Here is a 23,891-nt window from a genome sequence, read left to right as displayed (position 1 = left end):
ACCATAAGAAACAGAAAAAATCCACTGTTAATAAATTATTCTCGAACTGCCCCCCTTAAAAATCAAATTGTCCCCCTCTGGGATATGTTTTCCACATAAGAAACAACTTGGGAAACCCAGGCTAGAAGCAGCATGACAATAGGAAGCCATACTATATTTGTGGCAGCTTTTGGGTAAGCAGAACAGCAAGTTAATATATTAAAGCTGCCAGCCAGAAGTGATAATACCAGACTAGGTGATCATACATGATATATTACCAGTTACTTGTGGTATGTTAACTTAGTATCTAGCCGCTTTGAGTCTCCTTTATGGAAAGAAATGGTGGGGTATAAATAAATATAACAAAAATAATACGCAGATGACACTCAACTCTATTACTCCTTTCCACCCAATTCCAAGGAATCTCCCTGGATCCTGGACTAGTGTCTGGCAGCTGTGATGGACTGGATGAGGGCTAACAGGCTGAAGCTTAATTCAGACAAGACAGAGGTCCTCCTGCAAGACAGATTGGCGTATAGGATGGCAACCTGTGCTCAATGAAGTTACACTTCCCCTGAGGACACAGGTCCACAATCTTGGGGTCCTCCTGGACTCAGCCCTGACACTTGAGGCTCAGATGTTGGTGGTGGCCGGGAGGGCCTTCGCTTGTGTGCCAGATGCAACCATACTCCAAAAAGCCTGACTTGGCAATGGTGGCCCATGCCTTAGTTACATCTAGAATGGATTACTGCAATGCACTTTATGTGGGGCTGCCTTTGAAAACGGCTCGGAAACTGTAATTAGTGCAAAGATCGGCAGCTAGAACTACTAACAGGGACTAGCTATAGGGAGCATACCATGCCCCTGTTAAAGCAGCTCCATTGGCTGCCGACAAGTTTCCAGTCCCAATTCAAAGTGCAGGTCATTACATACAAAGTCCTACATGGTTCGGGTCCAGCCTATCTTCGTGACCGTATCCCCCCCTATGAACCTGCATGGACTCTGAGGTCTGCTGGGGAGGCCCTCCTCTCGGTCCCACCTCCGTCTTAAGCACGGTTGGTGGGGACAAGGGAGAGGGCCTTCTCCGTGGTGGCCCCTCGGCTTTGGAATATCCTCCCCAGGGAAATTAAGCAAGCCTCTACTCTGCAATGCTTTCAGAAGGAGCTGAAAAGTTGGCTTTTTAAGCAGGCCTTAGACAATGCCTGGGCCCCTGGTGGCACAGTGCGTTAAAGCACTGAGCTGCTGAACTTGCGGACCAAAAGGTCCCATGTTCAAATCCCGGGAGCAGAATGAGTGCCCGCTGTTAGCCCCAGCTCCTGCCAACCTAGCAGCTCGAAAACATGCAAATGTGAGTAGATCAATAGGTATCGCTCCAGCATGAAGGTAATGGCGCTCCACGCAGTGGACATGACCTGGAGATGTCTATGGACAACGCAGTCTCTTCAGCTTAGAAATGGAGATGAGCACCAACCCCCAGAGTCGGTCACGACTGGACTTAACGTCAGGGGAAACCTTTATCTTTACTAGAGAATGCCTAAGGCATCAGCTGCTCAAACAAACTCACTCTGACACTTCATGTCACTTGGAATTTAGTATTGCCCATTTTAATTGCTCTTGCTTTGTTTTACGGTTACATGGAATTTAGTATTGCCCATTTTAATTGGTCTTGCTTTGTATTACGGTTACTTGGAATTTAGTATTGTCCATTTTAAATTGCTATTGCTGCGTTTTTATTGAATATCTTATTTAAATGGAGTTGGGTTTTACATTTGTAAGTGTTGTTTATCTTTTCGATATTGTGTTGTTACTAATGTTGATATACTTTACTTGTATTTTATGTGTCATAGCATCAATATGTGCTGTTTTGTAAGCCGCCCTGAGTCCCTTTGGGAAATGGTGGCAGGATATAAATAAAGTTGTTGTTTTTGTTGTTGTTGTTATTAAATGGCATAGTGGACTAAAGCCTCATGACTTGAAGGTTGGGTTGCTGACCTGAAAGCTGTCAGGTTTGAATCCGACCCGGGGAGAGTGCGGATGAGCTCCCTCTATCAGCTCCAGCTCCATGCGGGGACATGAGAGAAGCCTCCCACAAGGATGGTAAAAACATCAAAACATCCGGGCGTCCCCTAGGCAACGTCCTTGCAGACGGCCAATTCTCTCACACCAGAAGCGACTCAAGTTGCTCCTGACACGAAAAAAACCCATAACAAACATAATAATAAACATAACAATAATAAACATAATAAACATCATAATGCCGGCTTCCCATGTTCCTCTTCCCAACAGGCATGAGGAATCTCTCTGTTGCTTTGCTTACAGTATCGGTCAACTTGGATAGGTGAGCAACACATTAGATAGGTGAGCAACTCAGCTAGGAGATGATTTCTCTGGCCATTGACGTAATGCCTGCTGAAGCTCTTCTTCTGACATCTCGTCTAAGAAAAGGAATATGGACTTGAGATCAGGAAGGTTTGACAGAATAGCCTCTCCCTCTGGAGCCCCTGTGGCGAAGTGTGTTAAAGAGCTGACCTGCTGAACTTGCAGACCGAAAGGTCCCAGGTTCAAATCCCGGGAGCGGTGTGAGCGCCCGCTGTTAGCCCCAGCTTCTGCCAACCTAGCAGTTCGAAAATATGCAAATGTGAGTAGATCAATAGGTACTGCTCCGGCGGGAAGGTAATGGCGCTCCATGCAGTCATGTCAGTGGCCACATGACCTTGGAGGTGTCTACGGAAACCTTTACCTTTACCTTACCTGGAACCTTTTCTGAGTGGAGATTGTTCAGCTAAAACCATAAAATAGCAATGAAGAGACCATGAGTGCTTGTACGCTGTAGAATTAGTCCAGTTTGACTCCACTTTAGCTGCCATGGTTGCATGTTATGGAATCATGGCTGTAGTTTTACAAGGTCTTTACCCTTCTCTGCCAAAAAGGGCTGGTGCTTCATCAAATTGCAGCTCCCACAATTTCATAGCATGGCTCCATGGCAGTGAAATTGGTGTCAAACTGCATTAATTCTCTGGTGCAGAGAGAATTGCCAAGATGTAGGATGGGTCCGTGTGGGAGGTCTGAAGGGAACCTGCATGTGGCTCAAGGGCTACAATTTGCCCACCCGGTTCTAAATAAAGACTTATTAACCCACACTACACACAGTCATCGTCATTATTATTATTCAGTTAATGGAAAACAAGGGGAATCCAGTGGGATAGTCCTTAAGGCTGACATCTGTACTATAATTACCATTTTGCTTGGAATTAATCCAGGTTTCCTTCCCTCCTCTACGGGCCTCCATTTGTCATGTCTCTGCAAAAGCAATTAAATGGTGGAAAAGAATACCCATTAAAAAGTAACACAAGTGGGATTTCTTTGTGTCTTCCTTTTAAAGCACTTTGAACCATCCATTTACCACGAAGAGCCAAAGAAAACAGTCCCTGAACTTGTCGCAAATCTCTGCCTTTGATTTAGCACATCGCTTTTGCTGAAATTAACCCAAAAGTGGAAGAATAAGATTTACTATCAAGAAAAGAGAACGGGATTATAAGTATAACATTATAAGCATTGGGCATGAAATTTTGCCAATTTCTGTAAGCCGCCCTGAGTCCCCTTGGGTGAAAAGGGCAGGGTATAAATATTGTAAATAAATAAATTGTAAATAAACATAACATGTTTGATAACAGAGAAATTGCTAGATACCTTTGCAATTTACAAGGAACCTGTTATAGGTAAAGGTAAAGGTTTTCCCCTGACATTAAGTCTAGTCATGTCTGATTCTGGGAGTTGGTGCTCCTCTCCATTTCTAAGCCAAAGAACTGGCATTGTCCATAGACACCTCCAAGGTCATGTGCCTGGCAAGACTGCATGGAGTGCCGTTACCTTCCCGCCAACGCGGTACCTATTGATCTACTCACATTGGCATGTTTTTGAATTGCTAGCTTGGCAGAAGCTGGAGCTAGCAGCTGGAGCTCATCCTGTTCCCCGGATTTGAATTGCTTGGTCAGCAAGTTCAGGAGCTCAGCAGTTTCATCTGGGAATCTGTTATAAATCATATTGAAAAGAAAGAAAATGTGAAATCACTGTGGGCTGAAATTTTTATAAGAAACCAATGAAGACAGAAAGAAAAGGTTTATATAGATTATGATAACTGGCACGACATAATAATGTACTCAGTATGTCTTTAAAGAAAGAGATGGGAATTCAGTTTGAATTGTTTTTGTATAAATATACTTCTTAGGCCTCATCTGATGATGATGATGATGATGATGATGATATATTTTAATTATATTCTGCCCTCCTCCCCAGGGGACTCAGAGTGGATTACAGCATTTACAGCAGACATAGGCAAACATTCAATGCCTTTACAATCACATACAATGAGACACACAAACACAAACAAAGGCAAAGGCTTCTCCTTTCATTTCCGGCTTCTGGAGGCAGGGATCACCTCTGGCTCTGCAAACGTGCTTTCTTCATTTTCAAGCCAAGTAGGTTGTGTGGCTGGCAAGATTGCTTGGAGCATCTCTTTGCCTTTTCCCACCAAAGCAATACCTATTTATCTACTCACATTTGAATGTTTTTGAACTGCTAGGTTGGCAGGAGCTAGGGCTGACAGACGGGAGCTCACCCTGTCTCGTAGATTTGAATGGCCAAGCTTCAGGTCAGCAGTTCAGCAGCACAAGGGTTAAAATCATTGCACCACCACGGTCATATGCACTGCCATATAATCCAGTTTAAAAAAAATAATCCACATTATCTGCTTTGAACTGGATTATATAAATCTACACTGGTATATAACCCAGTTCAAAGCAGATTATCTGGATTTTATATGGCAGCGTAGAAAGGGCCAAAATATCAAGTAGATCAGGGATTAGTTTAAAGGGAATTTTAGGTGGGAAAGTTAAAAAGAATTATATTCTATTATTTCTATTACAGTAGAGTCTCACTTATCCAACATAAACGGGCCGGCAGAATGTTGGATAAGCAAAAATGTTGGATAATAAGAAGGGATTAAGGAAAAGCCTATTAAACATCAAATTACATTATGATTTTACAAATTAAGCACCCAAACATCATGTTTTACAACAAATCGACAGAAAAAGCAGTTCAATACATGGTAACGTTATGTAGTAATTACTGTATTTACGAATTTAGTGCCAAAACATCGCAATGTATTGAAAACATGGACTACAAAAACATTGACTGCTAAAAGGCAAACTGTGTTGGATAATACAGAATGCTGGATAAGCGAGACTACTGTATATGAAAAGTCATATATATCACAATATGTAACATGGAACACTTGTACTTGATAAAAAATTTAAAAATTTAAACTAGGTCTATGGGGATAGTCATGTCGTCTTCCAAAGTTGTAAAAAGTAAATAAGCTGCTTCAATATCCCCCTTATTCAGACATCAATTTCTATCTTTTATTTCCATATTGAAGGACTTTTATGTGCAGTTCTTGAAAGGTACATAAACCGAAGTGCATCATGTCTGCAGTTCAGAAAAGGTGTCACTCCAAAGGTCACTGCCAAACCCCTAGAGCCTCTATGGCGGATGCCAAAGGGGATGATGGAGAGGATATTTTAGCAAGAAAGCAAAGGCCAGAAGCCTAGAGAGTAAACCTAGATGCCTAATAGCGCAGAGGCAGCTGTTAAGGCATCCCTCTAGAGAGAGACGAAGATGGAAACATTTACAAATCATCCGTCATTCGGAAACTCCAAGGAAGGAACCCAGGTCGTCCCCCAAGAGAAGCAAATCTCTTGCAGAAGTGTCAACTTTCTTCTATTTACTTTATTTTTATCTCACTTTTCTCCCAATCTAAGGACTCAAGGCGTACAATACTCAGCCTATCCCCATCCACGTCCAAAAATTAATGTGTCAATACCTGTAATGCTTTGTTAATGGTATCATTTGTTGATCTGTTGTTGTTGATCTTTGCCATCAATACAACTTGAACTTATGCCAAGCCTATGAGTGAGAGACCTCCAACAGCCATGGTCATCAGAACTAAAACAGGAACTGCTATCACTTTAGATTACCTGCTCAGGTCTTACAAATTTGGAACAGCTTTGATTTCCTTGGTTGAATCACTCAATGTGAGTCACATTGTGAGTCATGATATTTCCAAAGGACGGCGGCCTTGGTTTATTTATTTACTTACAGTATTTATATTCCACCCTTCTCACCCCAAAGGGTACTCAGGGCAGATCACAGAACACAAATACGACAAACATTTAATGCTGTTATACACAGACAGGACAGACAACAGTACAGATTGAGATATATATAGGCATTTCCTATCTTCGGCGTCCTGGAGTTTGTGCTCAATTCCAACCACGGGGGGGGGGGGGGGGGGGGTAGGCAGTGCTGTCACTCCATCCTCCATGTTGAAGAGCCCTGTTCACAGACTTCCTCCTTTTTTGATTGCTGGCATTTTTCAGCTATTTCCTTATGGTGCTATTAAAATATCCCCCCCTTCACTTAAGCAGTACCTATTTATCTACTCACAGCTGTTTCCAATCTGCTAGATGGGTAGTGAGCTGGGCCGAAGGTCAGGTGCTCACTCCCTGTTAGGGATTCCTCTTCTTCAGAAGAGGAAGGGGAGCAGGAAAGTGTTCATGAATCAGAGGGCCAGTTGGAATCTGAGGAGGAGATTTTGCCAGTACTGTACCCACTTTTCAGGAGAGGCGAAAAGAGACAGTGCAGAGACGTCATTCAGCTAGAATAGCTGCCAGAAATGCAGCTGAGTAATTAGGAACTGCCCTAGCAGCTGTGAGGGGACTCAGGGCTATAGAGCAGAAGCAGGTGCAGCCAGCTCTTGCTGGTAACAAACTGACTCTAATGCCTAAGCCTTCACTCCCCTTGTGCCTGCTTCAAGTCTGCATCTGGGAAACTGCTCCTAAGGATTTATTGCTGTTTCTTTGTCTGAAGTAATGCTGCTATTTGATTTGGAAATTTATCAGAGACTAAGAACTGTGCTTGTCCTAAGACTTCCTTGCTTCATTTTGCATTATTCAACTGAATGTGCTGTACTTTATGTTCTGCTGAAGTAAAGCAGTTTTCATATACTTACTACAATGTTTTAAGGCTGTTCTTGAAAGACAAAACAGGACACCCCCAACATGGGCTTCGAACTGCCAACCTTTTGATTGGCAAGATTTATTGCAGCTGGTGGTTAACCTGCTGTGCTAAAGCTCAGTTTAGTCATTTTGTCTTCAAGAAAGTTGTCTGACTTGATTTGTTCATGTCTCTCTCTCTCTCTCTCTCTCTTTTTTTTAGCAATCTATCGTATCTATGTTATGGAATCCTGGGAGTTGTAGTTTCCCAATATCTTAAACCTTCTCTGCCAAAGAGTGCTGGTGAAACTACAATTCCAGAATCCCACAGCATTGAGCCATGGCAGTTAAAGTGGTGTCGAACTCCATTAGTTTTAATTCTTCTACACCTACATTTCTCTCAAAGAGCAAAGGTGCATCAAGGCTTTTTTCCCCACAACTACAGAAGCATTTCTTCAGAAAACGAGTGCTGGGATTGCTCCCAAAAGAGGTGCAGAGAACATCATCCCTTGAAAATCCAGATCAGGTCTCCAACTATAGAGATGGAACAATACTCTGAAATGACTGGCCACCAACCCTATGTATATTATCTATGCTTTTGTGTGTTTCAGTCTCGAGGGACGACGCTGGGATCCGCGGGGAGGTTTCGCTGCCCATCCTGTCGCCACGAAGTCGTCCTGGACAGACATGGCATTTATGGGCTGCAGAGGAACCTCTTGGTTGAGAACATCATTGACGTTTACAAGCAAGCCTCAGCAAGAGGACCAGAGAGGTGGGTTACATTCAGGGTTTTATCTTTATCTAGTATGGGCAAACTTTGGCCCATCCAGGTATTTTGGACTTCAACTTCCAAAATTCCTAACAGCCAATCCAGTGGCATCAGAGGACCATAGAATCATAGAATAATAGAGTTGGAGGAAACCATATGTACCATCTAGTCCAACCACCTGCCATGCAGGAAAAACACAATAGAAGTATCTCTAACAGATAGCCATCCAGCCTGTTTAAATGTTTCCAAGGAAGGAGCTTCCACCGGACTCAGAGGCAGAGAGTTCCACTGCTGAACAGCTCTGACAGTCAGGAAGTTCTTCTTAATGATCAAGTGGAATCTCCTTTCCTATAACCCATGGCTCTAAGTCCTAGTTTCAAGGGCAGCAGAAAACAAGCCTGCTCCCTCTTCCTTATGACACCCTTTCACATATTTACATATGGCTATCATTCCCAGAATTGGACACAGTATTCCAGGTGAGGTCTAACCAAAACAGAATAGAGCGGCACCATGACTTCCCTCTATCTGGACACTAGACTCCTTCTGATACAGCCCAAAATCCCATTGACTTTCCTAGTTGCTGCATCACACTCTTGGCTCATGTTCAACTTGTTGTCCACGAAGACTCCAAGATCTTTCTCACACGGACTATTGTTGAGGCGGGTATCACCCATTCTGTATCTTTGCATTTCATTTTTTTCATTTTTTTTAAGTGTAGTATCTTACATTTGTCCTTGTTGAAATCCATTTTGTTAGTTTTGGCCGATCAGCTCTCTAATCTGTTAAGGTCCTTTTGACTACTTCAACTAGCAAAAGCTTTTGTGGTATAAACAAACAAACAAACATACATACCTACTTTGACTCCTGTATGTATGTCTATACACACACACACACACATACATATATGTATATACACGCACATATATGTATAATACATACTATGTTGTACCCTGCTTTAAGCCATGAGGACAAGCAGGTTACAAATAAAATGTATTATTATTATTATTACAGATTATAAGACTACTGTTTGTCAACGATCCTCGTCATGTTTTGCAAGCTCTTTGATAGAATCAATCCACATGTAATGCAATACAGTATTTCTATCCCTATTGGCTTCCACTTCATAGGACTTCTCATTTTCTCCAGCGGGTCTTGTCATTTCATGATGTTTTCCACAGTACAAGAGCCTCAGTGGAGTCATTTTTGCATTGATTAATCCCCATCAGATACCAGTTTTATCCAAACCAGAAGTGCACTTCTGCTTATTTCATTTTTGTTGTTGTTTTTCTGGCATCGGGTGCTGAAAGTTACCTGATAATTATACTTAAGTATACCTTACATCAGCAAGGCCAAGGCTGGAGAGAGCAAGGAGAGCAGATAAATATTGAGAATAATGTGTTGTGTTGCGGCATTTAATTCAGGGGGCTTCCAGGTGGATCTGTGGTGCAGCTGGTTACGTAGCCAGCTGCAATAAATCACTATGACCAAGAGGTCATGAGTTTGAGGCCAGCCCGTGTCGGAGTGAGCACCCGACCATTAAAAAATATATAGCCCCTGCTGGTTGTTGACCTAAGCAACCAAAAGATAGTTGCATCTATAAAGTAGGAATTTAGGTACCGCTTTGCGGGGAGGCTAATTTAACTAATTTACGACACCATAAAAATTGTCCAGCAGTGTTTGGAGTGAGGAAGTATCCATCAAGGACTCAGTGTCACAGTGGATGATGAAGCAGCTGCTCCTCCTGTGGCTGGAATCGAGCATACCTTCAGGAAGCTGGAAGCTGGAGAATGTTAAATTGCCTCTGTGTCTGTCTGTGTCTCTATGTTCATATGGCATTGAATGTTTGCCTTGTATGTGTACATTGTGATCCACCCTGAGTCCCCTTTGGGGTGAGAAGGGTGGAATATAAATACTGTATATGCATTGAACATAGACCTCCCTATTCCCTGGGATAATTTAACTTATTCATTACAGCTGGTTCAGGCTAAAGTTCACATCAGCTTCCATCAAATAGTCAAAACATTCATTAGCAGCCCTCCAGATCAGAAACCAAATCCCCAAAGAGTTTCTTTTTCAAAGATATCAAACTGAGGAAGGTTTTCTCTGGGAGGAGCCAAACCAGAAATACCATAACATCATGTCCCACCCTGGGAGAGTGCGGATGAGCTCCCTCTATCAGCTCCATCTCCATGCGGGGACATGAGAGAAGCCTCCCACAAGGATGTTAAAAACATCAAACATCTGGGCGTCCCCTGGGCAACGTCCTTGCAGATGGCCAATTCTCCCATTCCAGAAGCGACTCAGGTTGCTCCTGACAGGAAAAAACAAATTCACTTTATGGCTGTGAAATAGTTCATTTGGCCACCAGAGGTCTCTGTGTACTAGAGTTTCTTAAAAAGTCACCATCCTCTTCCCATTAAGATGCATGTCATTCCTCTACTCCTTTCATGGTTTGAGTGTTGGACTGTGATGTTGGAGAACTGGATTTGAATCCCCACTCAGCCATGGAAACCCATGCTAAAATTCTTTGCAAAGAAATTTCCCATAGTGTTTAGCCTTCAGGATTATTTTTATTACTGTTATCATATACAGTAGAGTCTCACTTATCCAAGCTTCACTTATCCAATGTTCTGTATTATCCAAGGCAGTCTGCCTTTTAGTAGTCAATGTTTTTGTAGTAAATGTTGCAATGTTTTGGTGCTAAATTCGTTAATACAGTAATTACTACATAACATTACTGTATATTGAACTGCTTTTTCTGTCAATTTGTTGTAAAACATGATGTTTTGGTGTTTAATTTGTAAAATCATAATGTAATTTTATGTTTAATAGGCCTTTTTCTTAATCCCTACTTATTATCCAACATTTTCGCTTATCCAAGGTTCTGTTGGCCCATTTATCTTGGATAAGTGAGACTCTATTGTACCTTCAAATCAATTGCAACTTAGGGCAAACGTATTGTAAGGTTTGTCAACATAATTTATGCAGAAGAGGTTTGGGGTCACCCAGTGGTTTAGGGTGACCCCAAGCCCCCAGTGGTGCAGCATGTTAAACCACTGAGCTGCTGAACTTGTGGACCGAAAGGTCGCAGGTTCGAATCCGGGGAGTGAAATGAGCACCTGCTGTTAGCCCCAGCTTCTGCCAACCTAGCAGTTCGAAAACATGCAAATGTGAATAGATCAATAGGTACCGCTCCAGTGGGAAGGTAAACTGCGCTCCATGCAGTCATGCCGGCCACATGACCTTGGAGATGTCTATGGACAACACCAGCTCTTCAGCTTAGAAATGGAGATGAGCACCAACCCCCAGAGTTGGACATGGCTGGACTTAATGTCAGGGGAAAACCTTTACCTTTACTAGTGGTTTAGGGAACTGGGTATGTTTAATACAATGACCAGACAGCTAAGCATGGACAGTTAGCATTGGAAAGGTTTGTCTCTTGCCTGGGGGGCATCCTCTGTTCAGAGTCATTAGCCGTCCTTGGGGCTCCTCTGCCCTCAGAGTGTTGCTTCCCATCTACAAACCTTTCCAATGCTAATTGGGGTGATTAATTGCAACATTAACACTGACTTCCATCTGACAAAGGACTCTTGTCACACCCTGGACTCTCCACAGATATATATTTACTTTCCTTGCCTAGTTTATCCATGCTTCACAACCTCTGAGGATGCCTGCCATAGATGTGGGCGAAACATCAGGAGAGAATACTTCTGGAACATGGCCACACAGCCCGAAAAACATACAACAACCCTGTGAACCCTTGTCTGTTTAAAGCAAGAGCTAACATTATTGCACCAAATTGCTATTATTATTATTATTATTATTATTATTATTATTATTATTATTATTATGTGTGTGTGTGTAAAGAAATCCTTGCAAAGTTGTTTGCAAGGGATCTCTGCAAGAGAGCTCAGCTTTTTGCAGAGGCAAAGCCACGCCTCAAACAATGTATCTGTTTGCTGACAGATGGCTGGATTTGTCAGTTGGGAATTTGAGCTTCCAGAGAGAGCACAGAAAAGGCAGGCTCTCTAGCTACGGTCAAGTAGCAGTTTGAATATGCTATGCTGTATATATTGAATGCTGATTGATTAGTTATTGATCTTATGCAACTACATGGACATTGTACGGTTGCAGAACTGTTTTATATTTCAACTCAACAAGCAAGAGTAAAGTTCCTTTGTTCTTTCAATTCCTCTGCCTGGTGTGAGTTCTTTGCACATGGTGTTAACTGGACGCTGCTGGTCCCGCTATATTCACTCCCTAACAAACATTGCAATAGGTTTGCTCCTCCTGACATGAGAGCCACCAGCTACCACTGAAGACATGAATTCAATCCTTCTTTCTAAACCAACCCTCCTTTTCCTTTTATCTCCTCTCCCTTCAGGCCGCTGTTAAAAAGTGAGCACCCAACCTGCGAAGAGCACGAAGATGAAAAGATCAACATTTATTGTGTGACGTGTGCGGTGCCCACATGCTCGCTATGCAAGGTCTTTGGAGAACACAAGGAGTGCGAAGTGGCTCCTCTCTCAGACATCTACATGAAGCAGAAGGTTGGGTTGATCCCTGTTTGAGTTGAGGAGACTCAGGTTCCTTTAGTTTCGAGAATGGATGAGCCTTTGATGGAAAATTGTCACTCAATTGTGTGCATGTTTACCTTGCCTATGGAGAGCCCATGCTTTTCATAGGGTTTTCTTAGGCAAGGAATGCTCAGAGGTAGGTTTGCCCATTCCTTCCCATCTAAGTACAGTAGAGTCTCACTTATCCAAGCTAAACGGGCTAGCAGAAGCTTGGATAAGCGAATATCTTGGATAATAAGGAGGGATTAAGGAAAAGCCTATTAAACATCAAATTAGGTTATGATTTTACAAATTAAGCACCAAAACATCATGTTATACAATAAATTTGATAGAAAAAGTGGTTCAATACACAGTAATGTTGTGTTGTCATTACTGTATTTACGAATTTAGCACCAAAATATCATGATATATTGAAAACATTGACTACAAAAATGTGTTGGATAATCCAGAGACTTGGATAAGCGAGACTTGGATAAGTGAGACTCTACTGTACTAAGGAGAACCTGTTTAGTTTCCAAGATCAGAACCTAGTTTAGGTTCTCTGAGTTCAGATTGACCTTTCTTATCCGACTTGTATGGTTTCCTAACTTTTGTGCAGTTGCCTCCCACACAGTGCTCTGATAAATACTTCTGTATTTATCAGAGTTACCGACAGCAAGAGCAATAATATATACACTTGGCTTCTCGTATCCATGGAGTCTGTATCTACGGATTCAACCATCCACAGCCTGAAAATATTCCCACACCCCCTACAAATCTAAAAAGCAAAATTTGATTTTGCCATCTATATATATAAAAGGGTAATGAAATTTCGGCCTAGGACAAAACAACAAAACTACACATCCCAGAAACACTAAACTTGGCAGCACAACCCCTCATCCATGCCTCTACATTCATACAACAAAAAGCTCCAGCTACTCCAGAAAACGGCCAGGCTTTGAGACTGCAAGGCTATTCACTGCTATTCCGCCTGGCCAACAAAGGATTCCCATAAGTCACAGCAACGCATGGCTGGGCACAGCTAGTCTATATATAAAAAAAATGTAATGTCGCGTTTTACTATGGAGTAAATGACAAAACCACTGAACCCAATCACACCAAATTTGGCCAAGAATGACATAGACATCCAGTCTATGTCTTTCAATAAAAAACTTAGAAAAATAGTCCAAATTACAGAGGATGAGGGAGAGCCTTTCTCTTCCTAACTGCCCATTAGAAAGGTAGGCTCCGCAGCCAGGAGTTTAAGCTGCAAGACTATTCAGTGCAATTCAAGCTGGCCAAACAATGATTTCCCTACAAAGGAAGTAGCCAGGTTTCAAAACGGCTCTTTGATTGAGGGGGCTACTCCAGCTCACCAAACAGGGATTCCCCTAGGTATAACACAGCCAGGTACTGAAGCTGCAAAGCTATTCAGTCCAATTCAACCAGACAAAGGATTAACCTTGGTAGCAAGCAGCCAGGCTTTGAAGCATTGAGGCTATTCATTGCAATTCTAGCAGCCCAAAAAACCATTCCCCTGGAACACAAGTACCCAGGCTTCCTAGCAGCAACCCTATTCCGTTGCATTCCAGCTCACCAAACAAGGATTCCCATAAGAAGAAAACAGCCAAGCTTTGAGGATGCAAGGCTATTCACTGCTATTCCACTTGGCCAACAAATGATTCCCATAAGCTATAGCAACGCGTGGCTGGGCAAAGCTAGTTTTATGTAAGGGACAGCATTTGTGCCATCATATATAATGGGACTTATGGTAATTAAAGATGGGATAGATGATGATGATGACGATGACGAAAATAATAAGATCTCTCAGTCTTTTACCCTGAACCATGTTGAATGGAGTTGATGGAAGTTGGTCCTAGAATTGGAAGCCATTCTAACCATTGTAATTCTCTCCATAAGGCGGAGTTGACAGGTGGGATTGGGAGTCTTGTGGCTGCAAACGACCGGATCCAGGCCTACGTTGGTGACTTGCAAGGAACCTGCAGGAATATTGAGGTAGGGCGTTCCTTCTTATTAGTGCTGGCTCTTAGCGTCTGTGTAAGTGCATTGGTGAATCCATGCCACATACTAGAACGGCCCTTGCACAAAGTATCCAAGATGATGAATCAATTTGGTGGATTCAGCATTTTTAAAGTGAGGACGAAACCATTTAAAGTTTGGACTAAAATGCAAGCAGACCCACTGCTGGCTCTCAGCATCCCTTTCTACAAGAGCAAAGGAACATCACTTGCTGTTCCTTTTAGCCGAACACTCTCGGAGTCTGTGTGAGTGGGCTGAGTCATTGCCTCTTGCACAACGACGTCAAGCCATCAAGTTCGAAGAGCCAATTACTTGGTGGAGATTAAACCTTCTTTTGGTGGCTTCCTTGCATCACTGTGCGCATCATTTCGGTTGTTCTGATACAGGCTGACCTGGTTGTGAAGCTCAGATTGGCGACTGAAGGGCTGTTTTGAAAAACACCAGGCCTTTTCTGAATGGTTGATTCAGCCCCGTGACCAGAATGTGTTGAGTTGAGGTGGCCAAGGATGGTGAGGGTAACCGGTCAATGAAAAATAGGAAGCGTGTGATCCTTGTCAAGACATTATCAAACCACGGCCACATCCTCCAGCAGGAAATAACTATGTATTTAGTCACAGCAAATGCAGTCTAGTGAAATCAGTGGCCAAATTGTTCATGCTTGGGTCAAGGTGACCAGAAAATGTATTGAGGCAGCTGAGCTTCCCTATAGCTTTGGCCGTGCCCATACGTCTGTGTTCCTTCTGACAAATGCTGCTTGTCAAACCAAATAATATCTAATTGGGTACCTCTTTATTTATTTCCCCATGTTCTCCCCCAAATCCCTTTCCAAAAAATTGCATAAAATTGTCAAATTCTATAGACATAACACAGAAATCTTCATCTTGGATCCTGTCACGGAGTTACAATATCATAAGTTAGACTTAAGACCTTGTAACTACAGTAGAGTCTCACTTATCCAATGTAAATGGGCCAGCAGAACGTTGGATAAGCGAATATGTTGGATAATAAGGAGAGATTAAGGAAAAGCCTATTAAACATCAAATTAGGTTATGATTTTACAAATTAAGCACCAAAACATCATGTTATACAACAAGTTTGACAGAAAAAGTAGTTCAGTATGCAGTAATGTTATGTTGTAGTTACTGTATTTACGAATTTAGCACCAAAATATCATGATATATTGAAAACATTGACTACAAAAATGTGTTGGATAATCCAGAATGTTGGATAAGCGAGTGTTGGATAAGTGAGACTCTACTGTATTTCATAGTGAGATTTGTAATTGTGGCACCATTGCCACACTCCCCAAAACCCACCTTGAAAGCCAAGCAGCTATACTTGAATGGTGAGTTTTAGTGGGAGTGGGAGATGATGCATAACTGTGGCATCATAGATAGATCTCTCATGGAGTATCTGAGTCTTTGTGTGTAACCCTCTTGCAACTTTCATGAAACCAACAGTCTGATCCTACACATTTTGAAAATCCATTACTCAAGGAACATGCAAAATATGGATGGTAATGGGAGCATTGGGAGGTTCAGGAAGCAACTGAGAAAGAAGAGCTAGCAAAAGGCACGTCTCCTTCTAAAACTCGGTTCCTAACCTGTGTGTGGGGGGGGGGGGGGGCATGGAGGAATTGTACACATTGAACCATTGATGAAATCTTCACAGGAATCAATCAGTCGTTTAAATATATTGCAGTCCTTTTAACATAATTTAGCATTTCAAAAAACAATGGCTGGAATTAGGTACTGTTGTTATGGATGCATATCCGCGGTCCTTATTCATGCCATGATCATAAAAATCCACCAATCCTGCTTTATCAGACAGCAGTCACTTGTGAACAAATGAGGTCTGTTCTCCTAGTGACTGGGGTACAGAAGACTTGACATTTCCATCCCTCTCCTATGAACAATCGCTGTGTAAGCAGGAATTGTGGCAGAGATCTTTAGAAGCAAAGGTTAGTCCAAAATTCTCATAGTCAAAGGAAGGATCACTGGAAAGAAATTCTGGGTTGACAGTTGAACAGATCCCTGCCATTTGCAGCAACTACCTCCTGGTAAATCAAGATTGGGAGATGCAGGCAGGAGATACTATCTATTACTTAGTGAAGTATATTACTTAAGCATCTGGCCATTTCCATGGGAGGAGTCTTCATCTCCTCCTCTCCTCCTCCTCCTCCTCTTCTCCCCCCTTCCTCCTCCTCCTCCTCCTCCTCCTCCTCCTCCTCCTCCTCCTCCTCCTCCTCCTCCTCCTCTTTTTCCTCCTCCTCCTATTCATCTCCTCTGTTGTACTCCAAGGCTGGGAAGCATCTCTGTACTTAACACCATACTCCAGCCCATGTGAAATAGCAAAGCAGTTTATTGAAGAATATATATAAAAAGCAGTTCAGCAAAATTAGTATAAAAACAAAGCCTAAATGTCAGAAATAATCCACAGAATTCAAAATACAAGAGTAGAATAAAAAACCAGGAATACAAGGCAGAATAAATCCAAAAGATGAGATTCAGGAACAATCTTTGAAACTTGGCAATGTGGAACATGGGCAACAGGAAACATGGAAGTAGAAATCCCTTAGCAGGCTTGACTTGGCAAGAGATGTATCCTTAAAGGTAACGTTTACCAGACTGGCAAAAAAGCCTTTCGGTCTTGCTAATACAGTGTTCCCTCACTTATCGCTGGGGTTAGGTTCTAGGACCACCCGCAATAAGTGAAAATCCGCAAAGTAGAGACACTATATTTATTTTAATATTTATACATTCTTTTAGTAGTTATACACTATTTTAAGTCTTTATCAACCAACCGTGTGTTGATAAATCGCCTCCTCCTCCTCCCGTTTCCGCTTGGGCTCCTTTTCTCTCCCTTTGGCTTCTCCTTCCTTCTTCCCTTAGGCTGTAAATTGTAATATTTTATGATTTATAATAGTCTTTTAGAGTTTATTGAAAAACCGCGAAACAGCGAATCTGCGAAAAGTGAACCGCGAAGTAGTGAGGGAACACTGTATAGACAGAAAATATGCCTTCTCCCCTGAAAAACTGATAAATACTTTTTGGCTAACAAGCATCTTTACCTTTTCAAACTCTGTTGAGCAGCCCTGTGTTGACTAAACATAAATCTCCTATCTAACTGCTCATTAGACTGTGCACCTGGAATATCCTTCTCTGAGCTCATATCTGCCTCTGACCTTGCTTCCCTAGCGAACTGCCTCTCTGGAATGTGGCCTTCAGTTTAAGACAGAGACTGCTCAGTTTCAGGGCTTAAAATCTCCTGCTGATTCTCCTGCTGGTTCGCAGATCCAGAATCCCCAGTGACATCAGGTGCAGGCACAACCAAAGGCTGAACTACAACATTCCCCTCCTCTTCTTCTCTTTCTCCCCCTCCCCCTCCTCCTCTCTGTTTAAAAGTTTCCAAGGAAGAAGCTTTCATCAGACTCCAAGGCAGCGAGTTCCACTACTGATCATCTCGTACTGTCAGGAAGTTCTTCCTAATGTTCAGGTGGAATCTCCTTTCCTGTAATTTAAACCCATTGCTCCCAGTCCTAGTTTCCAGGGCAGCAGAAAACAAGTCTGCTCCCTCTTCCTTACGACACCCTTTCACAGATGTATACATGCCTCCTCTCAACCGTCTCTTTTGAAGGCTAAACATAACCAGTTCTTTAAGACGCTCCTCATAAGGAAACATGGTCTCCAGACCTTTGATCACTTTAGTTGTGACCTTCTGGACATTTTCCAGCTTGTCAATATCTCTTTTGAACTGTGGTGCCCAGAATTGGACACAGTATTCCAAGTGTGGTCTAACCAAAGCAGACTAGAGGGGCACCATGACTTCCCTCGATCTAGACACTAGACTCCTTTTGATGCAGCCCATAATCCCATTGACTTTTTTAGCTGCTGCATCACACTGTTGGCTCAAGTTCAACATGTTATCAATGAAGACTTCAAGATCATTTTTAGCATAGACTCCTCCTCCTCCTCCTCCTCCTCCTCCTCCTCCTCCCTTCTCCTCTTCTTCTTCCCTCTTTTCTGCATCTTGCACTATCATCAGTTCTAGCTAATCTTTATTTATTTTTATTTATTTACAGTATTTATATTCCGCCCTTCTCACCCCGAAGGGGACTCAGGGCAGATTACAATGAACACATATATGGCAAACATTCAATGCCAACAGACAAACAACATATATAGACAGACACAGAGGCATTTAACATTTTTTTTCCAGCTTCACGATTCCGGCCACAGGGGGAGCTGTTGCTTCACTGTCCAGTAGTGGCTGTACTTCCTCATTCCATTCCTTGTGTTTTGCTGGCAGTTTTATGATGTTGTAAATTAGTTAAATTAGCCTCCTGCATAAAGCGTACCTAAATTTCCCTAATTGACAGATGCAACTGTCTTTTGGGGCTGCATAGGTCAACAGCAAGCCGGGCTATTTAATGGTCGGGGGCTTAACCCGACCCGGGCTTTGAACTCATGACATCTCGGTCAGTAGTGATTTATTGCAGCTGGTTACTAGCCAGCTGCGCCACAGCCCGGCCCGTCAGTAGACATTGCTCTGAAAACAAAGCAAGATTTTCCCCCTGATAATGGTACATTAAACACGTTGTAGAGTTGCAAACTATGGCTTTAGAAACTTTTACATAAATTGCCGCATGCCAATATTCGCATACCTGTGATTCAGGTTGGATTCAATATGACGCGTTTGTGTGTTTAAAAGGGCTTTCTAAGCGGGTGGGGAAACCCACCACCAGCAACACGAAGATTTGAGAGAATCTGTCATTTGTGTTGTTATTCCTCACCCCTAACTCATCAACAGATGAGAGATAAATGTATTTTGTCAAAAACTAAGCAAATTAAGAAGAACGGAGTTTGCGAAATGGGTGGGTGAGATGGAGATAACATTTAAAATTGCTGGTGTTAATGGATTTTTCTCAATGCAAAAAAAGCCCAAACACCCATGCTTTTCCCTTGAGGAGGAAAAAAATCTGTCATTTTTACGGCATCATAGAGAGAAGGGGGAAATCAATTCGTGGGAGAAGTGAACAGGTAGAATATTTGAAATTCAAAAAGTACAACTTCAGAAGAGAGATGAGCTAACGTTCTGATTTCCTGGGATTTGTTTTAACCCGCCGTAGTTAGGGCAAACCACAGTTTTTTCCCATTTCACCCATCGCTGGAAGCTAGGATTAGTCCAAAATTGAAAGAAGCTGCTTTTGACCTTTTCTTGCATGTTCATAAAAAAGGAGGAGAACTGGAGAGGAATACAATATTTAAGTTCAAACTGAGAGATAAATAGAACATTTTTATTTATGTTTAGAGACAAACACACAACAAATAGGGGCTGGTCTTAACACAGAGCTTTAAACCACTAAGCTGCAGAAAATCCTGCTGATTGAAAGATCGGCAGCTCAAGCCCGGGTCAGGGTGAGCACCCACCGTCAGCCCCAGCTCCGACCTAGTTGATCGACCTAGTAGATTGAAAACAGAAATGTGAGTAGATAAATAGGTACCACTTTAAGTGGGGAGGTAATAAAAGTCGCCCATAAGGACATTCGCTCAGGAGGACATCTAAGAACAACAAAGCACCTCAGCATGAAAGATGGAGCAAGTCGAGCACAGCCTCCAGATGCTGGAAATGAGAGAGATGAGGAAAGCCTTTACCTCTGTTTATGTATTGTCTGTCCTTGTTAATTGTATAACGGCATTGAACGTTTGCTGTGTATGTGTTCTGTAACCTTTTTCCCCTCGGGGAGATAGAGCGGAATATAAGTAAAGTACATTATTATCATTATTATTATAATTATTATTATTATACACAACACAAATACATGATAGACAAGTATCTGTCCAACTTCAAACTACCAATGTATAAGCACGAAAAAAATGCTAGTACTAAACTCATTTTTCAGATATTTAAAATTAAAATATTCAACAGAAGAAACACAAACAATACTTGCTTATGCTTACTTAAAAACAAACATATTTAAATAACAGTTTCATGTCAAATTACTGTACACAACATACAGTCACAGTTTCTCTGGTTGTGGGTGAACTACACCTCCCAGAAAGGAAGGTCAGCTCCTCCCCAAACTCCTCCAGTAATCAAATTTTGGCATATCAGGTATGTGTGCCAAGTTTGGTCCAGCTCCATCGGTGTTTGGGTTCACAGTGCTCTCTGGATATGGGTGAACTACAACTCCCCCAAATCAAGATGAATTTTCCCCAAAGACCTCCAGTATTTTTTGCTGGTCATGGGGGCTCTGTGTGCCAAGTTCGGTCCAATTTCTTCTTTAGTGGAGTTCAGAGTGCTCACTGATTGCAGGTGAAACTATAAATCCCAGAACCTACAACTCCAAAATGTCCAAGCCAATTCCCCTCAAAACCCACCAGTATTCAAATTTGGGCATATTGGGTATGCATATCAAGTTTTGGTCCAGATCCATCATTGTTTGGGTCCATAGTGCGCTCTGGATATAGGTGAACTACAACTCCTATAAATCCCTCTAAAGACCTCCAGTATTTTTTGTTGGTCGCGGGGGTCCTGCGTGCCAAGTTAATTCCAGGTCCATTGTTGGTGGAGTCCAGAATGCTCTTAGATTGCAGGTGAACTATACACCCCAGTCCCTACAACTCCTATAAATCATTGTGAATTTTCTCTAAACCTCTCCAGTATGTTCAGTTGCTGATTAATTCCTCTGTCTGCTGTGTGCCATAGAAAATAATAGGAAAGGGTTATGGGAGAGGCAGTGGGCGGGGTCATGCAAATTCCACACCAATGGAGAGAGGAAGAAACACTGGGATGTCTGTGGTGGAGGAAAAACAGAAAGTCTAGGGTGAAATTGTCATTGTATGAAAGCCTTCACTTGGGTGGTGGGCAGTATGGTGTTTGTGGAGAACATTGGCAGGGCTCTTGGACATGTTCATGGCACTCTCTATAACCTGCAATGTCATTGGAGGGAAGGCTATTGTTGTCTCCTGAGTAGTGAGAGCTAGAGCTATTTGTGGAAGTGGGATATTGTCTGTGTAAGTGAACACCCCAACCGGACACATGCATACATATTTTCACTTTTATTATGTGTATAGGTAGATTAAAAAATAAGTTTCTCAACAATTTATATTTCCAAATGTATACATAAAGCATTTCCCTTTCCCTCAGATATATCTCGATAATAACACTAAACTCTAACACAATGATGGGCAACCTTTTGCACTTGGTGTGTCAAAATTCACCAAAAAAACCTAGCATGACTTGGGTGGTGTGACACTTCGAGAAAAAAAACCCATAATTTCACAATATATATAGTTTAAGTAACAAAAACATATAATTGTAATATATAACTGTATTTAATAAATCAAAAACTATTTACTACCATTATTTCCATGTACCACAATCTATGGTACCTCTTGCAGTTTCCACACTGATTTCTGTCTATTGTAGTTTCAATGTAGTCATGAATAATGAATAATATAATAGTACTAACACAATAATATACTACAATAATAATAATAATAGAATAATAATAGAATGATTATATATATATATATATATATATATATATATATATATATATACATACATACACACACACACACACACACACACACACACACACACACACACATATACACATACATATAATGTAATGTGCATAATTCCCATGGAGTAAACAACAAAACCACTGGACCAAATCACACCAAATTTGGCCACAAAAGGCATTAGTCATCCAATCAATCAGCAAAAATGGCTAGGCGTGTCAGTGCTGACATGTGTGTCATAGGTTGGCCATCACTGCTCTAACGACCACACTACTTCATCCTCACCATAAAATACATACAGATTGACTTCTCACCCTCCAACCCAATGAGCTAAATTGGAAAGCTTCTGAGATAAACTATTTTCTTTCTGATGTTAAAATCTATATCAATCTGCCCTTTCCCCCTTCTTTGAGTAGATCAAAAACAACTTCCAATCTTTTAAAAATGTACCCAACAACTTCCCTGTGATCAAATTAGATAATTTGTCTCTTTCGGCCGTTTCAAAGATCTTCGGAATAGGTACCTCTTTCCATTTTTGAGCATATAGTGATCTTATAATTAAATCCAATTGTGAGTTTATTAAGTCCCAATCTCACACCATTAAATTGTTCATTAAATAACCCTCAACAGAAAGAATAAATTCCTGGTTTCAGCAGAGCTATTTCTCATAATGACAGCCCATGCATGGTTTGTTGCATCCCATCCAGATGAAGCTTTCAATCATTTCCATCCTTTTGAGCAGGAGAATTGCAAAGCCCAGAAGCAGGCCTTGTGCGAGAAGTTTGACCGCATGTCTGCCATCCTGGAAGAGCGGAGAAAGATCATGCTGCAGAGGATCACGTACGAGCAAGAAGAAAAGATACAGCACTTGAAATCTCTCAGCAAAGTATGCGCCGAACACATTGACTCCTCTTCCAAGTTGGTGGACACGGCTCTGCAATCCATGGAGGAGCCCCAGATGGCGGATTTCGTGCAGGTTCGGCAACGGGAGATAGTTTCTGTTTTTAATCCACACATATGCAAAAATGTAGCAACTCCTATATTATATTATCAGGTGTAAATTATGAGCAGGGTAAGGAGAACAATGCTGCTAATGTCTGTTGGGAGTACTTTGAATGTGATTTTCCTGCTTCTTGGCGGGGGTTGGACTGGATGGCCCATGTGGTCTCTTCTAACTGTGATTCTATGAACTGGTACAGGCTCTGTGATGGACTGGGGAGGCCATTCTCTCGGTACCACCACCATCTCAAGCGTGGTTCGTGGGGATGAGAGAGAGGGCCTTCTCTGTGGTGGTTCCCTGGCTCTGGAATACCTCCCCCAGAATAATAATAATAATAATAATAATAATAATAATAATAATAATAATTTTATTCTTATACCCCGCCTCCATCTCCATCTGGGTCTGCAGATAGTTTGTAGGTTGTGTTTCTTCATCAGCTTCCCTGTGCAGTCATTGGTTCCCTTGATGTTCCCTCCAACAGACAAGAGTTCCTTCTCCCACCCTGGACACTCCACAGATATATAAACCTTCCTTGCTTAGTTTTTCCCCAATACATCAAACAACCTCTGAGGATGCCTGCCATAGATGTGGGCAAAACATCAGGAGAGAATGCTTCTGGAACATGGCCAGACAGCCTGGAAAACACACAACAACCCTGTGATGTCAGCCATGAAAGCCTTCAACAACACTATGGAGAATTGCCCTTAGTTCAAATTTAAAGCCATGACAACTGGGAAAAACTGGGAGGTATTTCTTTTTAGAAAAATCTTTCCCATACAATACTCTATTTTGTTCAGACCACATCTGGACTCTCCAACTTCAGATATCTTTCATCAGAAGTTGGATGAGAATCCTTCCAGACTGCTATATGTCAGGATGAGATGGCCAACTTCGATGATTTTATTACAGTAGGTAGTGTCATCTGTTCATTTCCGTCTTTTGCCATTTCGCTGGATATTATTAGCT

At 41.9% G+C, this 23,891-nt stretch overlaps 1 protein-coding gene across 2 annotated transcripts in view; it reads left to right on the top strand.

The window, feature by feature from the left end:
* LOC100557756 (tripartite motif-containing protein 54) overlaps positions 1 to 23,891 on the top strand; it is a 44,393-nt gene that overhangs the window by 4,944 nt on the left and 15,558 nt on the right. For both annotated transcript variants that reach the window (XM_062979078.1, XM_062979077.1), the window contains exons 2-5: positions 7,643 to 7,803; positions 12,185 to 12,350; positions 14,277 to 14,372; positions 22,668 to 22,901. In XM_062979078.1, the coding sequence (XP_062835148.1) occupies positions 7,643 to 7,803; positions 12,185 to 12,350; positions 14,277 to 14,372; positions 22,668 to 22,901 (657 nt within the window). The remainder of the gene's footprint in view (positions 1 to 7,642; positions 7,804 to 12,184; positions 12,351 to 14,276; positions 14,373 to 22,667; positions 22,902 to 23,891) is intronic.

Source organism: Anolis carolinensis, chromosome 4 (genome assembly GCF_035594765.1).
Source record: "Anolis carolinensis isolate JA03-04 chromosome 4, rAnoCar3.1.pri, whole genome shotgun sequence".
NCBI lineage: Eukaryota > Metazoa > Chordata > Lepidosauria > Squamata > Dactyloidae > Anolis > Anolis carolinensis.
Note: the sequence above shows the minus strand (reverse complement) of the source record. Positions and strands in the feature narration are given on the sequence as shown.